General features: G+C 57.8%; 5 protein-coding genes across 5 annotated transcripts; 3 read left to right on the top strand and 2 right to left on the bottom strand.

Annotated features, from left to right (window-relative positions):
* Window positions 1–215: 215 nt before the first annotated feature.
* On the top strand, window positions 216–902 carry BXZ73DRAFT_103131 (phospholipid methyltransferase; the record flags this gene model as incomplete). Its single annotated transcript, XM_048015481.1, has 3 exons — window positions 216–352; window positions 442–699; window positions 758–902. The coding sequence occupies 3 exons, from the start codon at window positions 216–218 to the stop codon at window positions 900–902; spliced, it is 540 nt and encodes a 179-aa protein (XP_047875985.1).
* A 1,766-nt stretch (window positions 903–2,668) lies between these two features.
* Window positions 2,669–4,168, top strand: BXZ73DRAFT_103132 (uncharacterized protein; the record flags this gene model as incomplete). The annotated part of the gene is made up of 10 exons (XM_048015482.1): window positions 2,669–2,854; window positions 2,917–3,062; window positions 3,119–3,257; window positions 3,319–3,468; window positions 3,522–3,671; window positions 3,722–3,759; window positions 3,809–3,891; window positions 3,943–4,016; window positions 4,071–4,105; window positions 4,159–4,168. The coding sequence occupies 10 exons, from the start codon at window positions 2,669–2,671 to the stop codon at window positions 4,166–4,168; spliced, it is 1,011 nt and encodes a 336-aa protein (XP_047875986.1).
* Window positions 4,169–4,942: 774 nt separating this feature from the next.
* On the top strand, window positions 4,943–9,038 carry BXZ73DRAFT_49856 (glycogen phosphorylase; the record flags this gene model as incomplete). Its single annotated transcript, XM_048020333.1, has 19 exons — window positions 4,943–5,012; window positions 5,085–5,177; window positions 5,607–5,731; window positions 5,797–6,094; window positions 6,155–6,445; window positions 6,508–6,901; window positions 6,952–6,987; window positions 7,093–7,166; window positions 7,216–7,377; window positions 7,435–7,544; window positions 7,607–7,753; window positions 7,811–7,828; window positions 7,886–7,918; window positions 7,972–8,062; window positions 8,117–8,133; window positions 8,196–8,466; window positions 8,533–8,742; window positions 8,822–8,904; window positions 8,958–9,038. The coding sequence occupies 19 exons, from the start codon at window positions 4,943–4,945 to the stop codon at window positions 9,036–9,038; spliced, it is 2,604 nt and encodes an 867-aa protein (XP_047875987.1).
* Window positions 9,039–10,935: 1,897 nt separating this feature from the next.
* BXZ73DRAFT_78938 (uncharacterized protein) lies at window positions 10,936–14,615 on the bottom strand (the record flags this gene model as incomplete). The annotated part of the gene is made up of 14 exons (XM_048022967.1): window positions 10,936–11,186; window positions 11,310–11,467; window positions 11,534–11,677; window positions 12,008–12,165; window positions 12,220–12,267; window positions 12,386–12,488; window positions 12,643–12,680; window positions 12,731–12,880; window positions 13,000–13,083; window positions 13,145–13,283; window positions 13,340–13,547; window positions 13,833–14,194; window positions 14,241–14,349; window positions 14,474–14,615. The coding sequence occupies 14 exons, from the start codon at window positions 14,613–14,615 to the stop codon at window positions 10,936–10,938; spliced, it is 2,094 nt and encodes a 697-aa protein (XP_047875988.1).
* Window positions 14,616–16,295: 1,680 nt separating this feature from the next.
* Window positions 16,296–20,391, bottom strand: BXZ73DRAFT_49829 (glycogen phosphorylase; the record flags this gene model as incomplete). Its single annotated transcript, XM_048020329.1, has 19 exons — window positions 16,296–16,376; window positions 16,430–16,512; window positions 16,592–16,801; window positions 16,868–17,138; window positions 17,201–17,217; window positions 17,272–17,362; window positions 17,416–17,448; window positions 17,506–17,523; window positions 17,581–17,727; window positions 17,790–17,899; window positions 17,957–18,118; window positions 18,168–18,241; window positions 18,347–18,382; window positions 18,433–18,826; window positions 18,889–19,179; window positions 19,240–19,537; window positions 19,603–19,727; window positions 20,157–20,249; window positions 20,322–20,391. The coding sequence occupies 19 exons, from the start codon at window positions 20,389–20,391 to the stop codon at window positions 16,296–16,298; spliced, it is 2,604 nt and encodes an 867-aa protein (XP_047875989.1).
* Between the last annotated feature and the right edge of the window lie 285 nt (window positions 20,392–20,676).

Raw genomic sequence — 20,676 nt, forward strand, 5'->3', positions numbered from 1 at the left:
TTCCACGCCTTCATTTCGTCGACGTGTGCTCTCGCGCTGCGCTGCTCTGCTCCTCTCCTCCCCCTCCTCCTTCTCTCTAGACGTGGCCGCTGTGAACATGGACACCATCGTCGACCTTACCAACAGTCACTGTGGATTTCTGTTGCGTCAATCGCCTTCAATCCCACTGCTTGGAACATTGTGGCGCGAAATGGTATTTCCTTGCTTGCCCCAGCATGCGCTGTCCGCTCACTCCGCCCTGGTGCAGAGTACAGAAACAAGACGATCACGCGTGCTTGGGTGGAAACGCCAAGTACGGTTGCTACTTCCTCGCACTCTGCATCTTCTCTGCCGGAATGGTGCGCGACGCTATGTGAGTCCTGCTTTTTTTTGCCTCGCTGTATGCGCTCCAGCGGGCTAGTCCTCCTTTCCACCCCCCCTGCTTACGCGAGCTCGCTGTAGCTTCCACGAAGCTCTGTCCGAACAACCCCGCACGCAGCTCCTCCCTGAGCCCTTGAACATCATTGTGCCCGTCGCGCTCTTCGTCATGGGTCAAACCTTCGTCATCACCTCCACCTATGCGCTCGGAATCACCGGCACGTTCCTCGGAGACTACTTCGGCATTCTCATGGACCACCGCGTCGAGGGCTTCCCCTTCAACGTCCTCCGCGACCCTATGTACGTCGGGAGCACTCTGTCGTTCGCCGCTACCTCGCTCTGGTGCGTTCTCCCCCGGCGCGTCCTGCGCACGTCCCCTGATGCTCCCGCGCATGCACAGGTACGAGCGTCCCGCAGGCCTGCTCATCACGCTCTACGTCTACATCGTCTACGTGATCGCGCTCCGCTTCGAGGGTCCCTTCACCGACATGATCTACGCAAACAAGGCGGCAGCGGACAAGGCGGGCTCCAAGAAGGCGCAGTGAGCCCCCGTCCATGCTCCTAATGAATCCACACGAACTAAAAACGACGCACGACGACCGCGCCACCTCGCATGGACCTGGATTGCTTAGAGGTTCAACACCCACACTACTGGCGCCTACTTCACTCCCGCATACACCCATACCCTAGTGTATACCATTATACTCTCAACAGCACACCACCTACTGATCGCCGTCCGCAATATATCCATGGTCTTTCGCGCATCATCATACTTCGCCTCACGTGTTGGTCTGCTTCTCACCATATTTTCTGCTTGCAGATTTGCTGGCTGGACGCTCAGCATTGGCTTGAGGATCTCAGGCCTTATGTCTCCGGTCTGTTTGGTTCCGTCCCCAGCGGCTCTGTACCGCACTCGTGTAGGCGGTGGTGGGGTGTGGTACAGAGCCGCTAGGGACGAGACCAGGCGTGTTCTTTGAAACTTGTTTGAAAGGCTCAAAGACGGGCGATGATCACTCTCACCACAACTCCATGCGTATGACGCAGCGTCTCAGTGGACCGAGAGGCGCATACGATTTGCGATCAACTCAGGTCTCGGCGAGTCGATGCCTGAGTTGATCGTGCAAGGTGCCCGTAAGTGCCGCGTTAGGCACTTCTGTCTGAACTCTCGACTCGTTGATAAAGACAAGCACTTTTGTGAGCTACATAGTGTATATATCCGCCGCGCCCAATGCCCCAGGAGGACTTCTTGACTCCTTTCTCATCGGTCATCTCCCTCGGTCTCGTCGACATCAGGATTGTCCAACTGGATCGCCGCTGGAACAATGATGAAGCGCATTAAAGGCGCCTTGCGCTCGAAAACCCTGGATACCTGTTCGCTGCGAGCAAGTTGTTCGCTGATACTTCTCGAACTCGACGTAGATGATCATGCCACGATGTGGTCGAAGAAGTACACTGCCAAGAGGAGAACGCTTCCAGTTGCGATCTCCACTGTATGGGAAATGTGCTCGGCGTATCCGCATATAGAAATCCATTGGTAAGCACTTCACACCAACAAGCGATTCTCTTCCTTCCACGAAGGCATGACGTCCATCTGCATCTGTCCGTCTGCGACGGTGTGATGAACGCGGCGAACTCCAGTCGCACCGGGGTTTGGATAACACGACAAACGCAACCAACGAAAGCACGGTACCTTTCCGTTAACGTGGTGCGCACCGGCGATTCATTTTCTTGCATACTCTCGTAATATTCTGACCTTTTCAGCTTAATAATATAGAGCACGCCTCTACCACGTCAATACTTGATCCTCACCACGATCACTTCGCTGCATGTAGTCCTTCTCCGTTACGCCTCGGAGACAGCGGCGTGTTGCAAGCACCCGGCGTTGCTGTGTGCGCGTCGTGAAGAAGGTACCAGCAACTTCTATATTTGATAATGCAGCTCCAGCTCCCTCCAATCGTTCACGCTTCTGCGCACAGGTCGAAAGTCCCACACACGCGTAATGCGCAGGCCCCGCAGCATCCTGCCTGCACCGAAGCGAGTTGGAAGTCGACGCGACGCTTCTGTCCGGAGACCGGTGGCATCGCCTCAGGTCCACACCGCAGGAGGAGGGCAGGTACTTAATCAATTGATCATCGACGACCGCCGCACTCACGACGAGCGGCGAACAGAAAACGCGCGGCGCTCACATTGGCCGGGTTATATGACGGCGGGAACATATGGAGAAGCCTCCGCGGCTGTTCCCTACTAATCCCTGCAGGATCGGTCGTCCTTCCAACCCCCAACTCGCTCCCGTGCCCCCCCTTCCTATTCCATGCCGAGCTTCATGAGGCGCATTCGCCGCACTTTTAAGTCTCCGAGAAAGGCTACCGTGAACGACGTGCTCGCCAACTCTATCGACGCCCTCGAAGCCGTCAAGAACGTCGCAGACGCGGTTGGCGTTGTTCCTTTCCTTAGTGCTGTGATCACTGCCGCTCTGGGGATCGCAAAGGTTGTACAGGTGCGTCGATCCACTGCCGCGCATGTCAATCCAAGCGACCCCTCGTTGATGAGCAGCAACAGGAAGCGAGGGAAAGTGAAGACGCGCTCGTCGAAGTCGCCCGGCGAGCCGCGGCCATCGTGACGCACATCAAGCAGAAGGTGCAGAGTGGTGCTGGCAGCCTGGCGGTGAGCACAGAGATGCAGAAGATCCTGGCCGAGCTTCACGCGTTGGTGCCTCCATCTTCGAAGGAGATTTCTGTGCTCTGAAATGCGCTCCCTCTAGAGTGATGGAGAATATACGTGCTGAGGTCGAAGATGTGCTCAAGATCGTACCCTTCGTGCGATTCCTTCGTCGGAAAATGGTCCAGAAGAAGGGACAGACCTGCGTGCAGAAACTGGACGATGCATGGCGGGCCTTCGATGTAAGTCGCTCGGATTTGGATCGCCCACCGATATGCGGAGCTGACATATGCATATGTCTAGAGCGCACTCTTGGTTCATCTCGAGAACCAGGTCAAAGCGCAAGGTGAATCGTTGGAGCGTCTCGAGGACCAGAACAGATCACAGGTAGAAACGTTGGCACATCTCGAATGCGAAGTCAGGTCACAAGCCACGTTCGAGCCCACTTTATCCGTATTTATTTGGCGTTCATCGGGCGTTTTTCTGCTCTCACGTGTGCATATTAGATACCTTACGCTCGATTCACCGATATCCAGCACAAGGTCCGCCAAGGAAAGTATAATACGAGCACTTACAGCGGAGATCAGTTCAGTGGTCTCTGGGGATCCGAACAACGTGTTGTGACAGTACGAAAGTTCGATCCAAGCCTAAAGACGGTGAGTATATTGATTGTGGATAGTCACGCATGGTCTCACCGAGTTCGCAGTGCGTCGTTCGAGCAATCAGAGCATATTCTCAAAACCAGTGCGTGTCCCCTTCAGCTGAAGTTGGCGATCTGACCGTAAGCGCACAGACACGAATATCACGAATGCCTCACCAACGTGATTGCGCTGGCATATCCTTCCGCCGGAGTTCAGTTCTACCTAATCGAAGGTCGTATATTATAGATTCCTTATAGGCCATGCTCGCTCATTGTCGATTTGACAGGGCCGCGGAAGTCCATCATAGAAGACTTTACCGGCAAGGACCCCAGGGTATGGATGAGGAAACTGCTACAGCATGTGAGCCCTCTCCGACGCAGTGGGTACACATACTCACGGTCCATCCCATCTCAGATTGGTGATACAGATGCAAGTTCGTCGTTGTATGGGTGGGTCTTGTACTGAACGCCCGTGGCAGAACGTTTTGACGTTCATGGAACAGCAAGCACTAGTCCCGACTTACACGGTAAGGTTCTGTCTTACCTTTCATGTGGTTTCATGACTCTGATATTGGCAACAGGGATCTCAGCGTCGCAACGTGCATACGGAAGGGCCGTGCCTACCCTCCGCTCAAGTAGACAACCAAGGCCGACTCGTCGTGGACGCATCGGATCTCACGGATGCGCTTCCATTCTGCGTCTATAACTGCATATGCCGCTTGTACGCCGAGATGAAAAGGTCAGCGCCACGTATTCTCTACAGGTGAAATAATTGTCTCAAAGTGTATCGCAACAATACGCATTCTGCAAGGTCACATACAGATCGCGGCGTATCATCTACTTCGCAAAGCGACGGCGCTTCGGGAAATCGACAACTCATTCCCGTGCATCTTGATCTCGCCCATACAGTGGACTCGATCCATGCAGTGAATCCGTTCGCGCCTGCTGACGGTCTCGCTGATCAGTGGCGTCTCGTCTCGTCCTTGACGTCGTTCGGATTGCCTCTTTCTCCCCTGCACATCCCCTGTGTCGCAAAACTGACGAACGTCCTGGGTCTCGGCCAGCGGACGGCCTCTGGATCGGGGTCACCGGCACGATGGCGTCACAACTCGCACGGGCCCGGACTCTCCCCGCCCTTTCGTCCTGCCCCAGGACTTCCTTCGCGTCCGCTATATAGTCCCCCTCGTTCGGCCCCTCCCTCGCCCTCTCTCGTGCGTGGCCTGTCGTCTGCACGGCCCACGTCTCCCCCACCTCCCACCCCCCTTCGACGCGCATAAAACCCGCGCCATGACCTCCACCATCGACCCCAGCACCATCGGAAAAGCCAAGTCGCGCCGGCACATCCGTACCCTCACCGGTGCGTGCGGTCCATGTATGCGCGTCGAGCGCGCTCGCTGACCTCGGCACACGTCCTCGCGCTCGTTTGTAGGGTACACGGCCGAGACCGACGCGGCGGGCAAGGAGAAGTGGCCCATCGGCGACGAGAAGGTGTGGAAGGAGGGGATCCCCCCGGTCACCACCGGTCAGTACCAGTGCTTCTACTTCTACGTGCTCGTCGCAGTCGAGGGCGGGGCTCCGCTCTCTCCTTCGCGCTGTGCTTCGCATGGGGTCAGCTGCGCGACGGCGCGTGGGCGCGCGATGCCCGTCGAAGAGAGCGAGGGCGGGAGACGCGTCGCGGGCGACGTCATCGCAGTCTCGGCTTCGCCAAGGTTTCTCCGGGCGGTGACGGGGCGAGCGTGAGCACCGTGCGCGGGAAGCCGTGCTCGAGTCTTCGCGTGAACGTTCATTCTTGCTTCTTCGCGCCATCTTTGCCTCGCCGTTCAGGACTATGCGGGTGCCTGCCGTTTCGTTACGGCGCGCCCTATGGGTGCTCTTCACCCGGGCGCCTTGTGTGCAGTCCACTTTCAGTTCGATCGAGTTGATGATATTCAGAGACTGACGCGTCCAACAGAGGTCCCCCAGATCACCAAGTCTGTCGTCCACCACGTCCATACCTCGCTCGCTCGGCAGGCGTACAACCTCGACAACCTCGGCGCTTACCAAGCCACCGCCATGTCTACCCGTGACAACCTGCTGGTACGCATCGCGGCCTATGTTCGTGTACTATTTCCGTGCTCATGCGCGGGTCCGTTCACTCATAGGCGAACTGGAACGAGACGCAGCTGCACTACAACCGCAAGGCCCCTAAGCGCGCGTACTACCTTTCGCTCGAGTTCCTGATGGGACGCACGCTCGACAACGCGCTGCTCAACCTCGGCCTCAAGCAGCAATATGGCGACGGCACGCAGAAACTCGGCTTTAACCTCGAGGACCTCATCGAGCAGGAGCGCGACGCCGGTCTGGGCAATGGCGGTCTCGGTCGTCTGGCCGCGTGCTACCTCGACTCTTCCGCGAGCCAGGAGCTCCCTGTGTGGGGCTATGGTCTCCGGTACAAGTACGGTGGGTCTCTTTTTCAGAGTCTCGAGGAGACGAGGTTTCTCATATTCTTCCAATCCACAGGTATCTTCCAACAACTCATCTCGCCCGACGGGTCTCAACTCGAGGCTCCCGACCCGTGGTTGGAGCACGACAACCCTTGGGAGCTCGCCCGCTCCGATGTCACCTACCACATCCGGTTCTACGGGTACGCCGAGCGCCTTGAGGGCGGTCGCGCGCTGTGGCAGGGTGGTCAGGAGGTGTTGGCGATGGCCTATGACGTTATGATCCCCGGCTACGCGACGAAGAACACGAACAACCTCCGGCTCTGGGAGAGTAAGCCCAAGCGTGGATTTGACCTTCAGAGCTTCAACGGTGCGTATCATATGCGTCATGTTGCGCTGGGCGCAATTCTGATCGGAATGTGTTCCTACCAGCTGGCGACTACGAGCGCGCAGTGGAGGCTTCAAACAGCGCCGAGGCGATCACGTCCGTGCTCTACCCCAACGACCACACGACATTCGGAAAGGAGCTTCGTCTGAAGCAGCAGTACTTCTGGACCGCGGCGTCGCTTGCAGACATCATGCGCCGCTTCAAGAACACGGGCAAGGACGTCTCTGAGTTCCCCGACTACGTCGCCATCCAGCTCAACGACACGCACCCGACGCTCGCGATCCCCGAGCTGATGCGTATGCTCGTCGATGAGGAGGAACTGCCGTGGGATAAGGCATGGGAAATCGTTTGCAACACGTTCTTCTTCACCAACCACACCGTCCTGCCCGAGGCGCTCGAAAAGTGGCCCGTCGGGTTGATGGAGAACCTCCTCCCTAGGTGAGCCGCATGTATGCGTATTCGTGGGGTAGAAACTGATGATGGCATAGACATATGCAGATTATCTACGATATCGTAAGTGTTTGGTTGTTTGTGCCGGTGTTGAGCTAACTATATGCGTGCCAACTGCCTATCAGAACATGTGAGTACCTATCACTCCGTCTCCTCGCGGTCACTGACGCCACATACAGGGCTTTCCTCCAAGCTGTCGAGAAGAAGTTCCCGGGTGACAAGGACCGCCTCGCGCGCATGTCTCTCATCGAGGGTACGTTCATTGATCTTGGCTGTCAGCGAAGGCTGACGTCCCCATTCAGAGGGATTCCCCAAAAACGTTCGCATGGCGAATCTCGCGTGTATCGGCAGTCGCAAGGTCAACGGCGTCGCGGAGCTCCACTCTGAGCTCGTGCGGCAGACGATCATGAAGGACTTCGTTGAATTCTACGGCGTCAGCAAGTTCTCCAACGTCACTAACGGCAGTAAGTCGAGTCCGTACTGGTCCACATCACGCAGACGCTGATATATTCTGAATGAAGTCACGCCTCGTCGCTGGCTCGACCAGTGCAACCCTGGCTTGTCGAACCTCATCAGCGAGACGCTCAAGGTGCCGAAGGCTACTTTCCTCAAGGACCTTTACAAGCTTGAGGTCAGGCGCAACGTCGTTTCCAACACCCTTTTTCATCTCACTGATGTTTTGTACACTATCAGGGTCTGTTGGAGCACGTCGACGACCCGGCCTTCCAGAAGCGTTGGGCGGCGGTGAAGCAGAGCAACAAGGAGCGCCTGGCTCAGCATATCGAGAGCACGCTCGGTCTCAAGGTCAACACGCGGGCGATGTTTGACGTTCAGATCAAGGTTTGGGACGGTCTTGTTACGCGATGTATGCGCCGAGCTGACGTTTTCTCTGAGTAGCGTCTACATGAGTACAAGGTCAGTGCATTGGGTGATGATATAGATACGCTCCCAGCTAACTTTTGCCCCTCATAGCGTCAAACGATGAACATTATGGGTGTCATCCACGTGAGAATGGCGACATTCGTGGCCATACATTATGCTGACGATGTGTCGTGCAGAGGTACCTCACTCTCAAGGATATGACACCCGAGCAACGTACGAAGGTCAACCCCAAGGTCGTATTCTTCGCCGGCAAGGCTGCGCCCGGATGTGAGTTTCTTCTTCCTCGAGTTTGAAAATGCTTACTCAGCCTTTGGTGTGAAGACTACATCGCGAAACTCGTGCGTGTAAAATTTTATGTCGTGATTATCGGATTCTTACTCGACCTTCCTCTGGACCACAGACCATTCGCCTGATCGTCAACGTCGCGCGCATCATTAACGAAGACCCGGAAACCAAGGACCTCCTTTCACTCTACTTCCTCCCAGACTACTGCGTGTCGCTTGCCGAGGTCCTCATCCCCGCCTCCGATATCTCCCAACACATCTCCACCGCTGGAACTGAGGCTTCCGGGACGTCGAACATGAAGTTCTGCCTGAACGGCGGCCTCCTCGTTGGCACTGTTGACGGAGCCAACATCGAGATCGCCGAGGAGGTCGGCGAGAGCAACGTCTGTGCGTATTTGATTGGCTTCGTCCGCTTCGAATCTCGAGTGGGACGCTGACGCCATGCATACGTAGTCTTCTTCGGTAACCTGACGCCTGCGGTCGAGGACCTTCGCTACCAGCACATGTACCACCCGGTCCCGATCGAGCAGAAGTGCCCGCCGCTGGCGCGCGTGATCAACGAGGTCGCCGAGGGCCGCTTCGGCGACGGAGGGGTGTACGAGCCGCTGCTGAACACCATCCGGCAGAACGACTACTACCTGCTCACCGAGGACTTCGACTCCTGTACGTGAACTGTGCCGTTGTTCTGTTCAGCTAGATGGACGATGCACGTGCGACGCTGAGACTGACACGACCGATGCAGACATCAAGGCCCTCGAGCTTGTCGACCAGGCATACCAAGACCGCACGGAGTGGATCAAGAAGAGCATTCGCACGTCGGCGAAGGTACGTCCGGCGTTCTTCCGGCTTGTGAGGCGCTTGCTAACTATGTCGGGCAGATGGGCAAGTTCAGCTCCGACCGGGCGATCATGGACTACGCACAGGAGTACTGGAACCTAGAGCAGACGAGCGTCGGTTGAGTCATGATTGTGCATTCGAGATTAAAGGTCGGCACGAAGCGAAGGAAGGAAGGGCTTGTATCATAATTGCATGTACTTTGACGTGGTTACTGCTCTGGAGATTGTTAGATTGCGATCTCTGGCGCTTTTCGAGTTCGACCTTGGTTCGACCGGCGGGTACGTTGCCTCCAGGTAGCGGCGCAGGCAGCACTAGTAGTACGGCAGGATCACTCGCGCCGCGATTTGGCCGCGATGTCCGGCGACGCGTGCCGGGGAACACTTATACAGCCAGCTATGTACTAGGAAGAACGGTCTCCCGATAAAATTGGGTGTAGGTGGTGCACGCGAGAAATGGATGAGTGGTACGGCGGGGACTGGATGCGCCGATGACGGAAGGCGCGCGCCGGGTGCGGGTGTCGGCGGAAGGATGTGGGAGTAGGCGCCCAATGCTCGGCCGGCACCGGCACACCGCTTCACCTGACTGCCACTGCCAGTGGTGACAACTTGTTCAGCTCCGCCTGAGACCTCATTCCACACCCGACCACGCCGTCTCCTGATGACCCCCTCGGCGAGGAACCATGCCACTCCGATACGGCCCTTTTGAACGCCCCATCTAACGAGACGTTCATCAGTGTGTCCGTGGGGGCAGTGTCCCATCGTCTTCTCCTGGCCACCTGTTCTCCTGGCGGCGCCCGTGGAGTGCGTTCATTGCCCTATGACTCCGAAAAGACTCCAGGTTGGCACCACCCGTCTCGCTCTGGCTTCTGACACTTCTCTGCCGTGTCTGACCCGACAGCGAGCACGATCCCCACGGAACCAGGGTAACCACCGACTGACGCTCTCTCCCCACGCCCGGGCCCAGAGTCGAGAGAACATCTTCCTCCTGCCATGCACGCTCAGAGAAGAGGCTTAAAAAGTCCACGCCGTCGCGCACGACCATCTCACCGATCTTCAATCGCGGATTCGCGTTCGCTGCCACCGCGCGCTCAGACGTATTCTAGACGGGCCAGTCCGACGACCCTTCAAACGCGGCCGCGCACTCCATCGCCGCTGGTATCGGTAGCTTCGATCAGACTGACGGCGCGTGTGACGCATTTTTCTGGGCTACCCGCACCCGCAGAACGCTCGGGCGCGCACTAGGGGCGGCCCCAAGCGTGCCAGGGCGCGGATCCGCCGGGGAGTGTTGCACGAGTGAGGGGAGGCATGTGCACATCATTGATGGGTGCTCTATCCCGGAGGGTGAGTTAATTTTTTTCTCTCTTCGTACCCGTGTCTTTGAGAGCGAGAGCATATAGGTGCCGGACCCGGGACGGGCGTACATCACGAGCGGCCTTGCCACGGTCGCCGAGCCGCTCAATGGCGCGCTTTGCGCCCCGGACGATAATCCTATGGCTGCTACGACGTAGGAGCTGCTGGCGCCGGAGAGCCTGCACGTCAGCGCAAGCCCGTGCAAGCGCGTTGAACGTTGTCGCAATTTCGGAGCACGTTTGTCAGCGGTATCTGCTAGTGTGTTTTTGTGGCACTCCGACATTTTATAGACATCCGTGGTGACAATATTGTGAGATGGCGTTTACAGGCATCACCACAGGCTGATATCTAGTACATGGGTACGGTAAAAGGGGTCTTGGGATGCCGTCCAGATGATACACTTTACATGACCTGCGTCTTCCGCCAATCGCTGATGCCCACTCGAATACATCCATGGACATGTACATCATGTATGACGGCGCGTTCAGCTACCTTCGCCCTCTGTGCTTGGAGTACTCTCATCAACCTCCTCTAATACAGAATGACCATCCGTACAGCTCTCGCTGGTTGAACAACTCTCAACCATCATGTAGAGGTGCGCCAGGAACATATCCATACGTGCAAAATGCAATTCGAATGGTCTAGGAGGAGCGACGCTCATCAGCCCCCCTTAGCAGCACGCGATGATCTGAGAGGGGACGTACGCGACCTCGAAGCAGTTCTTGCAGCCCTCAGGAAGCGCTGGAGGCTGCTGGCCTTCGTCAACAGCCTCAGCATCGAACGACCAATACGCCCACGGCTCCCGAGGCTGCTTGTTCTCCCCGAGGGGTAGAATGTGAAGCCACGCGCTCGCTACACGCACCGCGACGGTCAGATGCGTCTCGCCCGCGATGATCGAGCTCGGGCGTGTACGCACGATGTCTGCCGTGGTCGCAGTGGTCGGGAGAGTCGTGCATCTGCGCGACGTAGCAGTACTCTGCCGCTGGGCCGAGTCAGCCTGACGAAAGCCGCGCGGCGCGGGCTCGGGGGGACGGGGACGCTCACCGATCACGATGTCGGCCGGGTCGACGCGGTGGTCGCGCGCGAGGCGCAGCGCGTGGTCGATGAAGAACGCGTTGCACGCGCGGGGCTCCACGACGCGGAACAGCTTTCGGCCGATGCAGTGGTCGTCGTCGGGCCCCGGGGCGAGGTTGACTTCGTGGCTGCGGGGAAACGACCGGGTTCAGCGGCAGAACGTGCGCACGGGCCGGCGCCTTCGCAGCACTGACCTCTCGACCGCGCTGGCTGACCAAGTGAAGCGATTGAAGCGGCCGGAGAGCTCTCTGTACACCCGACGGCTGACGCCAAAGGCGTTGGCTGAGGGTCCTGCGAGATCGTCGATGTTGCCGAGACGCGTGAAGCGGTCGCCGTCGCTGTGATGTGTTACGTAGCCGTAGTCGCCCAGTTTTGCGACACAGGGGATGTGCAGGGGAGAAAGAGGCAATCCGAACGACGTCAAGGACGAGACGAGACGCCACTGATCAGCGAGACCGTCAGCAGGCGCGAACGGATTCACTGCATGGATCGAGTCCACTGTATGGGCGAGATCAAGATGCACGGGAATGAGTTGTCGATTTCCCGAAGCGCCGTCGCTTTGCGAAGTAGATGATACGCCGCGATCTGTATGTGACCTTGCAGAATGCGTATTGTTGCGATACACTTTGAGACAATTATTTCACCTGTAGAGAATACGTGGCGCTGACCTTTTCATCTCGGCGTACAAGCGGCATATGCAGTTATAGACGCAGAATGGAAGCGCATCCGTGAGATCCGATGCGTCCACGACGAGTCGGCCTTGGTTGTCTACTTGAGCGGAGGGTAGGCACGGCCCTTCCGTATGCACGTTGCGACGCTGAGATCCCTGTTGCCAATATCAGAGTCATGAAACCACATGAAAGGTAAGACAGAACCTTACCGTGTAAGTCGGGACTAGTGCTTGCTGTTCCATGAACGTCAAAACGTTCTGCCACGGGCGTTCAGTACAAGACCCACCCATACAACGACGAACTTGCATCTGTATCACCAATCTGAGATGGGATGGACCGTGAGTATGTGTACCCACTGCGTCGGAGAGGGCTCACATGCTGTAGCAGTTTCCTCATCCATACCCTGGGGTCCTTGCCGGTAAAGTCTTCTATGATGGACTTCCGCGGCCCTGTCAAATCGACAATGAGCGAGCATGGCCTATAAGGAATCTATAATATACGACCTTCGATTAGGTAGAACTGAACTCCGGCGGAAGGATATGCCAGCGCAATCACGTTGGTGAGGCATTCGTGATATTCGTGTCTGTGCGCTTACGGTCAGATCGCCAACTTCAGCTGAAGGGGACACGCACTGGTTTTGAGAATATGCTCTGATTGCTCGAACGACGCACTGCGAACTCGGTGAGACCATGCGTGACTATCCACAATCAATATACTCACCGTCTTTAGGCTTGGATCGAACTTTCGTACTGTCACAACACGTTGTTCGGATCCCCAGAGACCACTGAACTGATCTCCGCTGTAAGTGCTCGTATTATACTTTCCTTGGCGGACCTTGTGCTGGATATCGGTGAATCGAGCGTAAGGTATCTAATATGCACACGTGAGAGCAGAAAAACGCCCGATGAACGCCAAATAAATACGGATAAAGTGGGCTCGAACGTGGCTTGTGACCTGACTTCGCATTCGAGATGTGCCAACGTTTCTACCTGTGATCTGTTCTGGTCCTCGAGACGCTCCAACGATTCACCTTGCGCTTTGACCTGGTTCTCGAGATGAACCAAGAGTGCGCTCTAGACATATGCATATGTCAGCTCCGCATATCGGTGGGCGATCCAAATCCGAGCGACTTACATCGAAGGCCCGCCATGCATCGTCCAGTTTCTGCACGCAGGTCTGTCCCTTCTTCTGGACCATTTTCCGACGAAGGAATCGCACGAAGGGTACGATCTTGAGCACATCTTCGACCTCAGCACGTATATTCTCCATCACTCTAGAGGGAGCGCATTTCAGAGCACAGAAATCTCCTTCGAAGATGGAGGCACCAACGCGTGAAGCTCGGCCAGGATCTTCTGCATCTCTGTGCTCACCGCCAGGCTGCCAGCACCACTCTGCACCTTCTGCTTGATGTGCGTCACGATGGCCGCGGCTCGCCGGGCGACTTCGACGAGCGCGTCTTCACTTTCCCTCGCTTCCTGTTGCTGCTCATCAACGAGGGGTCGCTTGGATTGACATGCGCGGCAGTGGATCGACGCACCTGTACAACCTTTGCGATTCCCAGAGCGGAAGTGATCACAGCACTAAGGAAAGGAACAACGCCAACCGCGTCTGCGATGGGCGACTACGGCTACGTAACACATCACAGCGACGGCGACCGCTTCACGCGTCTCGGCAACATCGACGATCTCGCAGGACCCTCAGCCAACGCCTTTGGCGTCAGCCGTCGGGTGTACAGAGAGCTCTCCGGCCGCTTCAATCGCTTCACTTGGTCAGCCAGCGCGGTCGAGAGGTCAGTGCTGCGAAGGCGCCGGCCCGTGCGCACGTTCTGCCGCTGAACCCGGTCGTTTCCCCGCAGCCACGAAGTCAACCTCGCCCCGGGGCCCGACGACGACCACTGCATCGGCCGAAAGCTGTTCCGCGTCGTGGAGCCCCGCGCGTGCAACGCGTTCTTCATCGACCACGCGCTGCGCCTCGCGCGCGACCACCGCGTCGACCCGGCCGACATCGTGATCGGTGAGCGTCCCCGTCCCCCCGAGCCCGCGCCGCGCGGCTTTCGTCAGGCTGACTCGGCCCCAGCGGCAGAGTACTGCTACGTCGCGCAGATGCACGACTCTCCCGACCACTGCGACCACGGCAGACATCGTGCGTACACGCCCGAGCTCGATCATCGCGGGCGAGACGCATCTGACCGTCGCGGTGCGTGTAGCGAGCGCGTGGCTTCACATTCTACCCCTCGGGGAGAACAAGCAGCCTCGGGAGCCGTGGGCGTATTGGTCGTTCGATGCTGAGGCTGTTGACGAAGGCCAGCAGCCTCCAGCGCTTCCTGAGGGCTGCAAGAACTGCTTCGAGGTCGCGTACGTCCCCTCTCAGATCATCGCGTGCTGCTAAGGGGGGCTGATGAGCGTCGCTCCTCCTAGACCATTCGAATTGCATTTTGCACGTATGGATATGTTCCTGGCGCACCTCTACATGATGGTTGAGAGTTGTTCAACCAGCGAGAGCTGTACGGATGGTCATTCTGTATTAGAGGAGGTTGATGAGAGTACTCCAAGCACAGAGGGCGAAGGTAGCTGAACGCGCCGTCATACATGATGTACATGTCCATGGATGTATTCGAGTGGGCATCAGCGATTGGCGGAAGACGCAGGTCATGTAAAGTGTATCATCTGGACGGCATCCCAAGACCCCTTTTACCGTACCCATGTACTAGATATCAGCCTGTGGTGATGCCTGTAAACGCCATCTCACAATATTGTCACCACGGATGTCTATAAAATGTCGGAGTGCCACAAAAACACACTAGCAGATACCGCTGACAAACGTGCTCCGAAATTGCGACAACGTTCAACGCGCTTGCACGGGCTTGCGCTGACGTGCAGGCTCTCCGGCGCCAGCAGCTCCTACGTCGTAGCAGCCATAGGATTATCGTCCGGGGCGCAAAGCGCGCCATTGAGCGGCTCGGCGACCGTGGCAAGGCCGCTCGTGATGTACGCCCGTCCCGGGTCCGGCACCTATATGCTCTCGCTCTCAAAGACACGGGTACGAAGAGAGAAAAAAATTAACTCACCCTCCGGGATAGAGCACCCATCAATGATGTGCACATGCCTCCCCTCACTCGTGCAACACTCCCCGGCGGATCCGCGCCCTGGCACGCTTGGGGCCGCCCCTAGTGCGCGCCCGAGCGTTCTGCGGGTGCGGGTAGCCCAGAAAAATGCGTCACACGCGCCGTCAGTCTGATCGAAGCTACCGATACCAGCGGCGATGGAGTGCGCGGCCGCGTTTGAAGGGTCGTCGGACTGGCCCGTCTAGAATACGTCTGAGCGCGCGGTGGCAGCGAACGCGAATCCGCGATTGAAGATCGGTGAGATGGTCGTGCGCGACGGCGTGGACTTTTTAAGCCTCTTCTCTGAGCGTGCATGGCAGGAGGAAGATGTTCTCTCGACTCTGGGCCCGGGCGTGGGGAGAGAGCGTCAGTCGGTGGTTACCCTGGTTCCGTGGGGATCGTGCTCGCTGTCGGGTCAGACACGGCAGAGAAGTGTCAGAAGCCAGAGCGAGACGGGTGGTGCCAACCTGGAGTCTTTTCGGAGTCATAGGGCAATGAACGCACTCCACGGGCGCCGCCAGGAGAACAGGTGGCCAGGAGAAGACGATGGGACACTGCCCCCACGGACACACTGATGAACGTCTCGTTAGATGGGGCGTTCAAAAGGGCCGTATCGGAGTGGCATGGTTCCTCGCCGAGGGGGTCATCAGGAGACGGCGTGGTCGGGTGTGGAATGAGGTCTCAGGCGGAGCTGAACAAGTTGTCACCACTGGCAGTGGCAGTCAGGTGAAGCGGTGTGCCGGTGCCGGCCGAGCATTGGGCGCCTACTCCCACATCCTTCCGCCGACACCCGCACCCGGCGCGCGCCTTCCGTCATCGGCGCATCCAGTCCCCGCCGTACCACTCATCCATTTCTCGCGTGCACCACCTACACCCAATTTTATCGGGAGACCGTTCTTCCTAGTACATAGCTGGCTGTATAAGTGTTCCCCGGCACGCGTCGCCGGACATCGCGGCCAAATCGCGGCGCGAGTGATCCTGCCGTACTACTAGTGCTGCCTGCGCCGCTACCTGGAGGCAACGTACCCGCCGGTCGAACCAAGGTCGAACTCGAAAAGCGCCAGAGATCGCAATCTAACAATCTCCAGAGCAGTAACCACGTCAAAGTACATGCAATTATGATACAAGCCCTTCCTTCCTTCGCTTCGTGCCGACCTTTAATCTCGAATGCACAATCATGACTCAACCGACGCTCGTCTGCTCTAGGTTCCAGTACTCCTGTGCGTAGTCCATGATCGCCCGGTCGGAGCTGAACTTGCCCATCTGCCCGACATAGTTAGCAAGCGCCTCACAAGCCGGAAGAACGCCGGACGTACCTTCGCCGACGTGCGAATGCTCTTCTTGATCCACTCCGTGCGGTCTTGGTATGCCTGGTCGACAAGCTCGAGGGCCTTGATGTCTGCATCGGTCGTGTCAGTCTCAGCGTCGCACGTGCATCGTCCATCTAGCTGAACAGAACAACGGCACAGTTCACGTACAGGAGTCGAAGTCCTCGGTGAGCAGGTAGTAGTCGTTCTGCCGGATGGTGTTCAGCAGCGGCTCGTACACCCCTCCGTCGCCGAAGCGGCCCTCGGCGACCTCGTTGATCACGCGCGCCAGCGGCGGGCACTTCTGCTCGATCGGGACCGGGTGGTACATGTGCTGGTAGCGAAGGTCCTCGACCGCAGGCGTCAGGTTACCGAAGAAGACTACGTATGCATGGCGTCAGCGTCCCACTCGAGATTCGAAGCGGACGAAGCCAATCAAATACGCACAGACGTTGCTCTCGCCGACCTCCTCGGCGATCTCGATGTTGGCTCCGTCAACAGTGCCAACGAGGAGGCCGCCGTTCAGGCAGAACTTCATGTTCGACGTCCCGGAAGCCTCAGTTCCAGCGGTGGAGATGTGTTGGGAGATATCGGAGGCGGGGATGAGGACCTCGGCAAGCGACACGCAGTAGTCTGGGAGGAAGTAGAGTGAAAGGAGGTCCTTGGTTTCCGGGTCTTCGTTAATGATGCGCGCGACGTTGACGATCAGGCGAATGGTCTGTGGTCCAGAGGAAGGTCGAGTAAGAATCCGATAATCACGACATAAAATTTTACACGCACGAGTTTCGCGATGTAGTCTTCACACCAAAGGCTGAGTAAGCATTTTCAAACTCGAGGAAGAAGAAACTCACATCCGGGCGCAGCCTTGCCGGCGAAGAATACGACCTTGGGGTTGACCTTCGTACGTTGCTCGGGTGTCATATCCTTGAGAGTGAGGTACCTCTGCACGACACATCGTCAGCATAATGTATGGCCACGAATGTCGCCATTCTCACGTGGATGACACCCATAATGTTCATCGTTTGACGCTATGAGGGGCAAAAGTTAGCTGGGAGCGTATCTATATCATCACCCAATGCACTGACCTTGTACTCATGTAGACGCTACTCAGAGAAAACGTCAGCTCGGCGCATACATCGCGTAACAAGACCGTCCCAAACCTTGATCTGAACGTCAAACATCGCCCGCGTGTTGACCTTGAGACCGAGCGTGCTCTCGATATGCTGAGCCAGGCGCTCCTTGTTGCTCTGCTTCACCGCCGCCCAACGCTTCTGGAAGGCCGGGTCGTCGACGTGCTCCAACAGACCCTGATAGTGTACAAAACATCAGTGAGATGAAAAAGGGTGTTGGAAACGACGTTGCGCCTGACCTCAAGCTTGTAAAGGTCCTTGAGGAAAGTAGCCTTCGGCACCTTGAGCGTCTCGCTGATGAGGTTCGACAAGCCAGGGTTGCACTGGTCGAGCCAGCGACGAGGCGTGACTTCATTCAGAATATATCAGCGTCTGCGTGATGTGGACCAGTACGGACTCGACTTACTGCCGTTAGTGACGTTGGAGAACTTGCTGACGCCGTAGAATTCAACGAAGTCCTTCATGATCGTCTGCCGCACGAGCTCAGAGTGGAGCTCCGCGACGCCGTTGACCTTGCGACTGCCGATACACGCGAGATTCGCCATGCGAACGTTTTTGGGGAATCCCTCTGAATGGGGACGTCAGCCTTCGCTGACAGCCAAGATCAATGAACGTACCCTCGATGAGAGACATGCGCGCGAGGCGGTCCTTGTCACCCGGGAACTTCTTCTCGACAGCTTGGAGGAAAGCCCTGTATGTGGCGTCAGTGACCGCGAGGAGACGGAGTGATAGGTACTCACATGTTCTGATAGGCAGTTGGCACGCATATAGTTAGCTCAACACCGGCACAAACAACCAAACACTTACGATATCGTAGATAATCTGCATATGTCTATGCCATCATCAGTTTCTACCCCACGAATACGCATACATGCGGCTCACCTAGGGAGGAGGTTCTCCATCAACCCGACGGGCCACTTTTCGAGCGCCTCGGGCAGGACGGTGTGGTTGGTGAAGAAGAACGTGTTGCAAACGATTTCCCATGCCTTATCCCACGGCAGTTCCTCCTCATCGACGAGCATACGCATCAGCTCGGGGATCGCGAGCGTCGGGTGCGTGTCGTTGAGCTGGATGGCGACGTAGTCGGGGAACTCAGAGACGTCCTTGCCCGTGTTCTTGAAGCGGCGCATGATGTCTGCAAGCGACGCCGCGGTCCAGAAGTACTGCTGCTTCAGACGAAGCTCCTTTCCGAATGTCGTGTGGTCGTTGGGGTAGAGCACGGACGTGATCGCCTCGGCGCTGTTTGAAGCCTCCACTGCGCGCTCGTAGTCGCCAGCTGGTAGGAACACATTCCGATCAGAATTGCGCCCAGCGCAACATGACGCATATGATACGCACCGTTGAAGCTCTGAAGGTCAAATCCACGCTTGGGCTTACTCTCCCAGAGCCGGAGGTTGTTCGTGTTCTTCGTCGCGTAGCCGGGGATCATAACGTCATAGGCCATCGCCAACACCTCCTGACCACCCTGCCACAGCGCGCGACCGCCCTCAAGGCGCTCGGCGTACCCGTAGAACCGGATGTGGTAGGTGACATCGGAGCGGGCGAGCTCCCAAGGGTTGTCGTGCTCCAACCACGGGTCGGGAGCCTCGAGTTGAGACCCGTCGGGCGAGATGAGTTGTTGGAAGATACCTGTGGATTGGAAGAATATGAGAAACCTCGTCTCCTCGAGACTCTGAAAAAGAGACCCACCGTACTTGTACCGGAGACCATAGCCCCACACAGGGAGCTCCTGGCTCGCGGAAGAGTCGAGGTAGCACGCGGCCAGACGACCGAGACCGCCATTGCCCAGACCGGCGTCGCGCTCCTGCTCGATGAGGTCCTCGAGGTTAAAGCCGAGTTTCTGCGTGCCGTCGCCATATTGCTGCTTGAGGCCGAGGTTGAGCAGCGCGTTGTCGAGCGTGCGTCCCATCAGGAACTCGAGCGAAAGGTAGTACGCGCGCTTAGGGGCCTTGCGGTTGTAGTGCAGCTGCGTCTCGTTCCAGTTCGCCTATGAGTGAACGGACCCGCGCATGAGCACGGAAATAGTACACGAACATAGGCCGCGATGCGTACCAGCAGGTTGTCACGGGTAGACATGGCGGTGGCTTGGTAAGCGCCGAGGTTGTCGAGGTTGTACGCCTGCCGAGCGAGCGAGGTATGGACGTGGTGGACGACAGACTTGGTGATCTGGGGGACCTCTGTTGGACGCGTCAGTCTCTGAATATCATCAACTCGATCGAACTGAAAGTGGACTGCACACAAGGCGCCCGGGTGAAGAGCACCCATAGGGCGCGCCGTAACGAAACGGCAGGCACCCGCATAGTCCTGAACGGCGAGGCAAAGATGGCGCGAAGAAGCAAGAATGAACGTTCACGCGAAGACTCGAGCACGGCTTCCCGCGCACGGTGCTCACGCTCGCCCCGTCACCGCCCGGAGAAACCTTGGCGAAGCCGAGACTGCGATGACGTCGCCCGCGACGCGTCTCCCGCCCTCGCTCTCTTCGACGGGCATCGCGCGCCCACGCGCCGTCGCGCAGCTGACCCCATGCGAAGCACAGCGCGAAGGAGAGAGCGGAGCCCCGCCCTCGACTGCGACGAGCACGTAGAAGTAGAAGCACTGGTACTGACCGGTGGTGACCGGGGGGATCCCCTCCTTCCACACCTTCTCGTCGCCGATGGGCCACTTCTCCTTGCCCGCCGCGTCGGTCTCGGCCGTGTACCCTACAAACGAGCGCGAGGACGTGTGCCGAGGTCAGCGAGCGCGCTCGACGCGCATACATGGACCGCACGCACCGGTGAGGGTACGGATGTGCCGGCGCGACTTGGCTTTTCCGATGGTGCTGGGGTCGATGGTGGAGGTCATGGCGCGGGTTTTATGCGCGTCGAAGGGGGGTGGGAGGTGGGGGAGACGTGGGCCGTGCAGACGACAGGCCACGCACGAGAGAGGGCGAGGGAGGGGCCGAACGAGGGGGACTATATAGCGGACGCGAAGGAAGTCCTGGGGCAGGACGAAAGGGCGGGGAGAGTCCGGGCCCGTGCGAGTTGTGACGCCATCGTGCCGGTGACCCCGATCCAGAGGCCGTCCGCTGGCCGAGACCCAGGACGTTCGTCGACGCAATGGCCTCTTCGCCCTCACACGCGCGACCAC

The sequence above is a fragment of the Epithele typhae genome, assembly GCF_022376455.1.
Source record: "Epithele typhae strain CBS 203.58 chromosome Unknown BXZ73scaffold_38, whole genome shotgun sequence".
Taxonomy (NCBI): Eukaryota; Fungi; Basidiomycota; class Agaricomycetes; order Polyporales; family Epitheliaceae; genus Epithele; species Epithele typhae.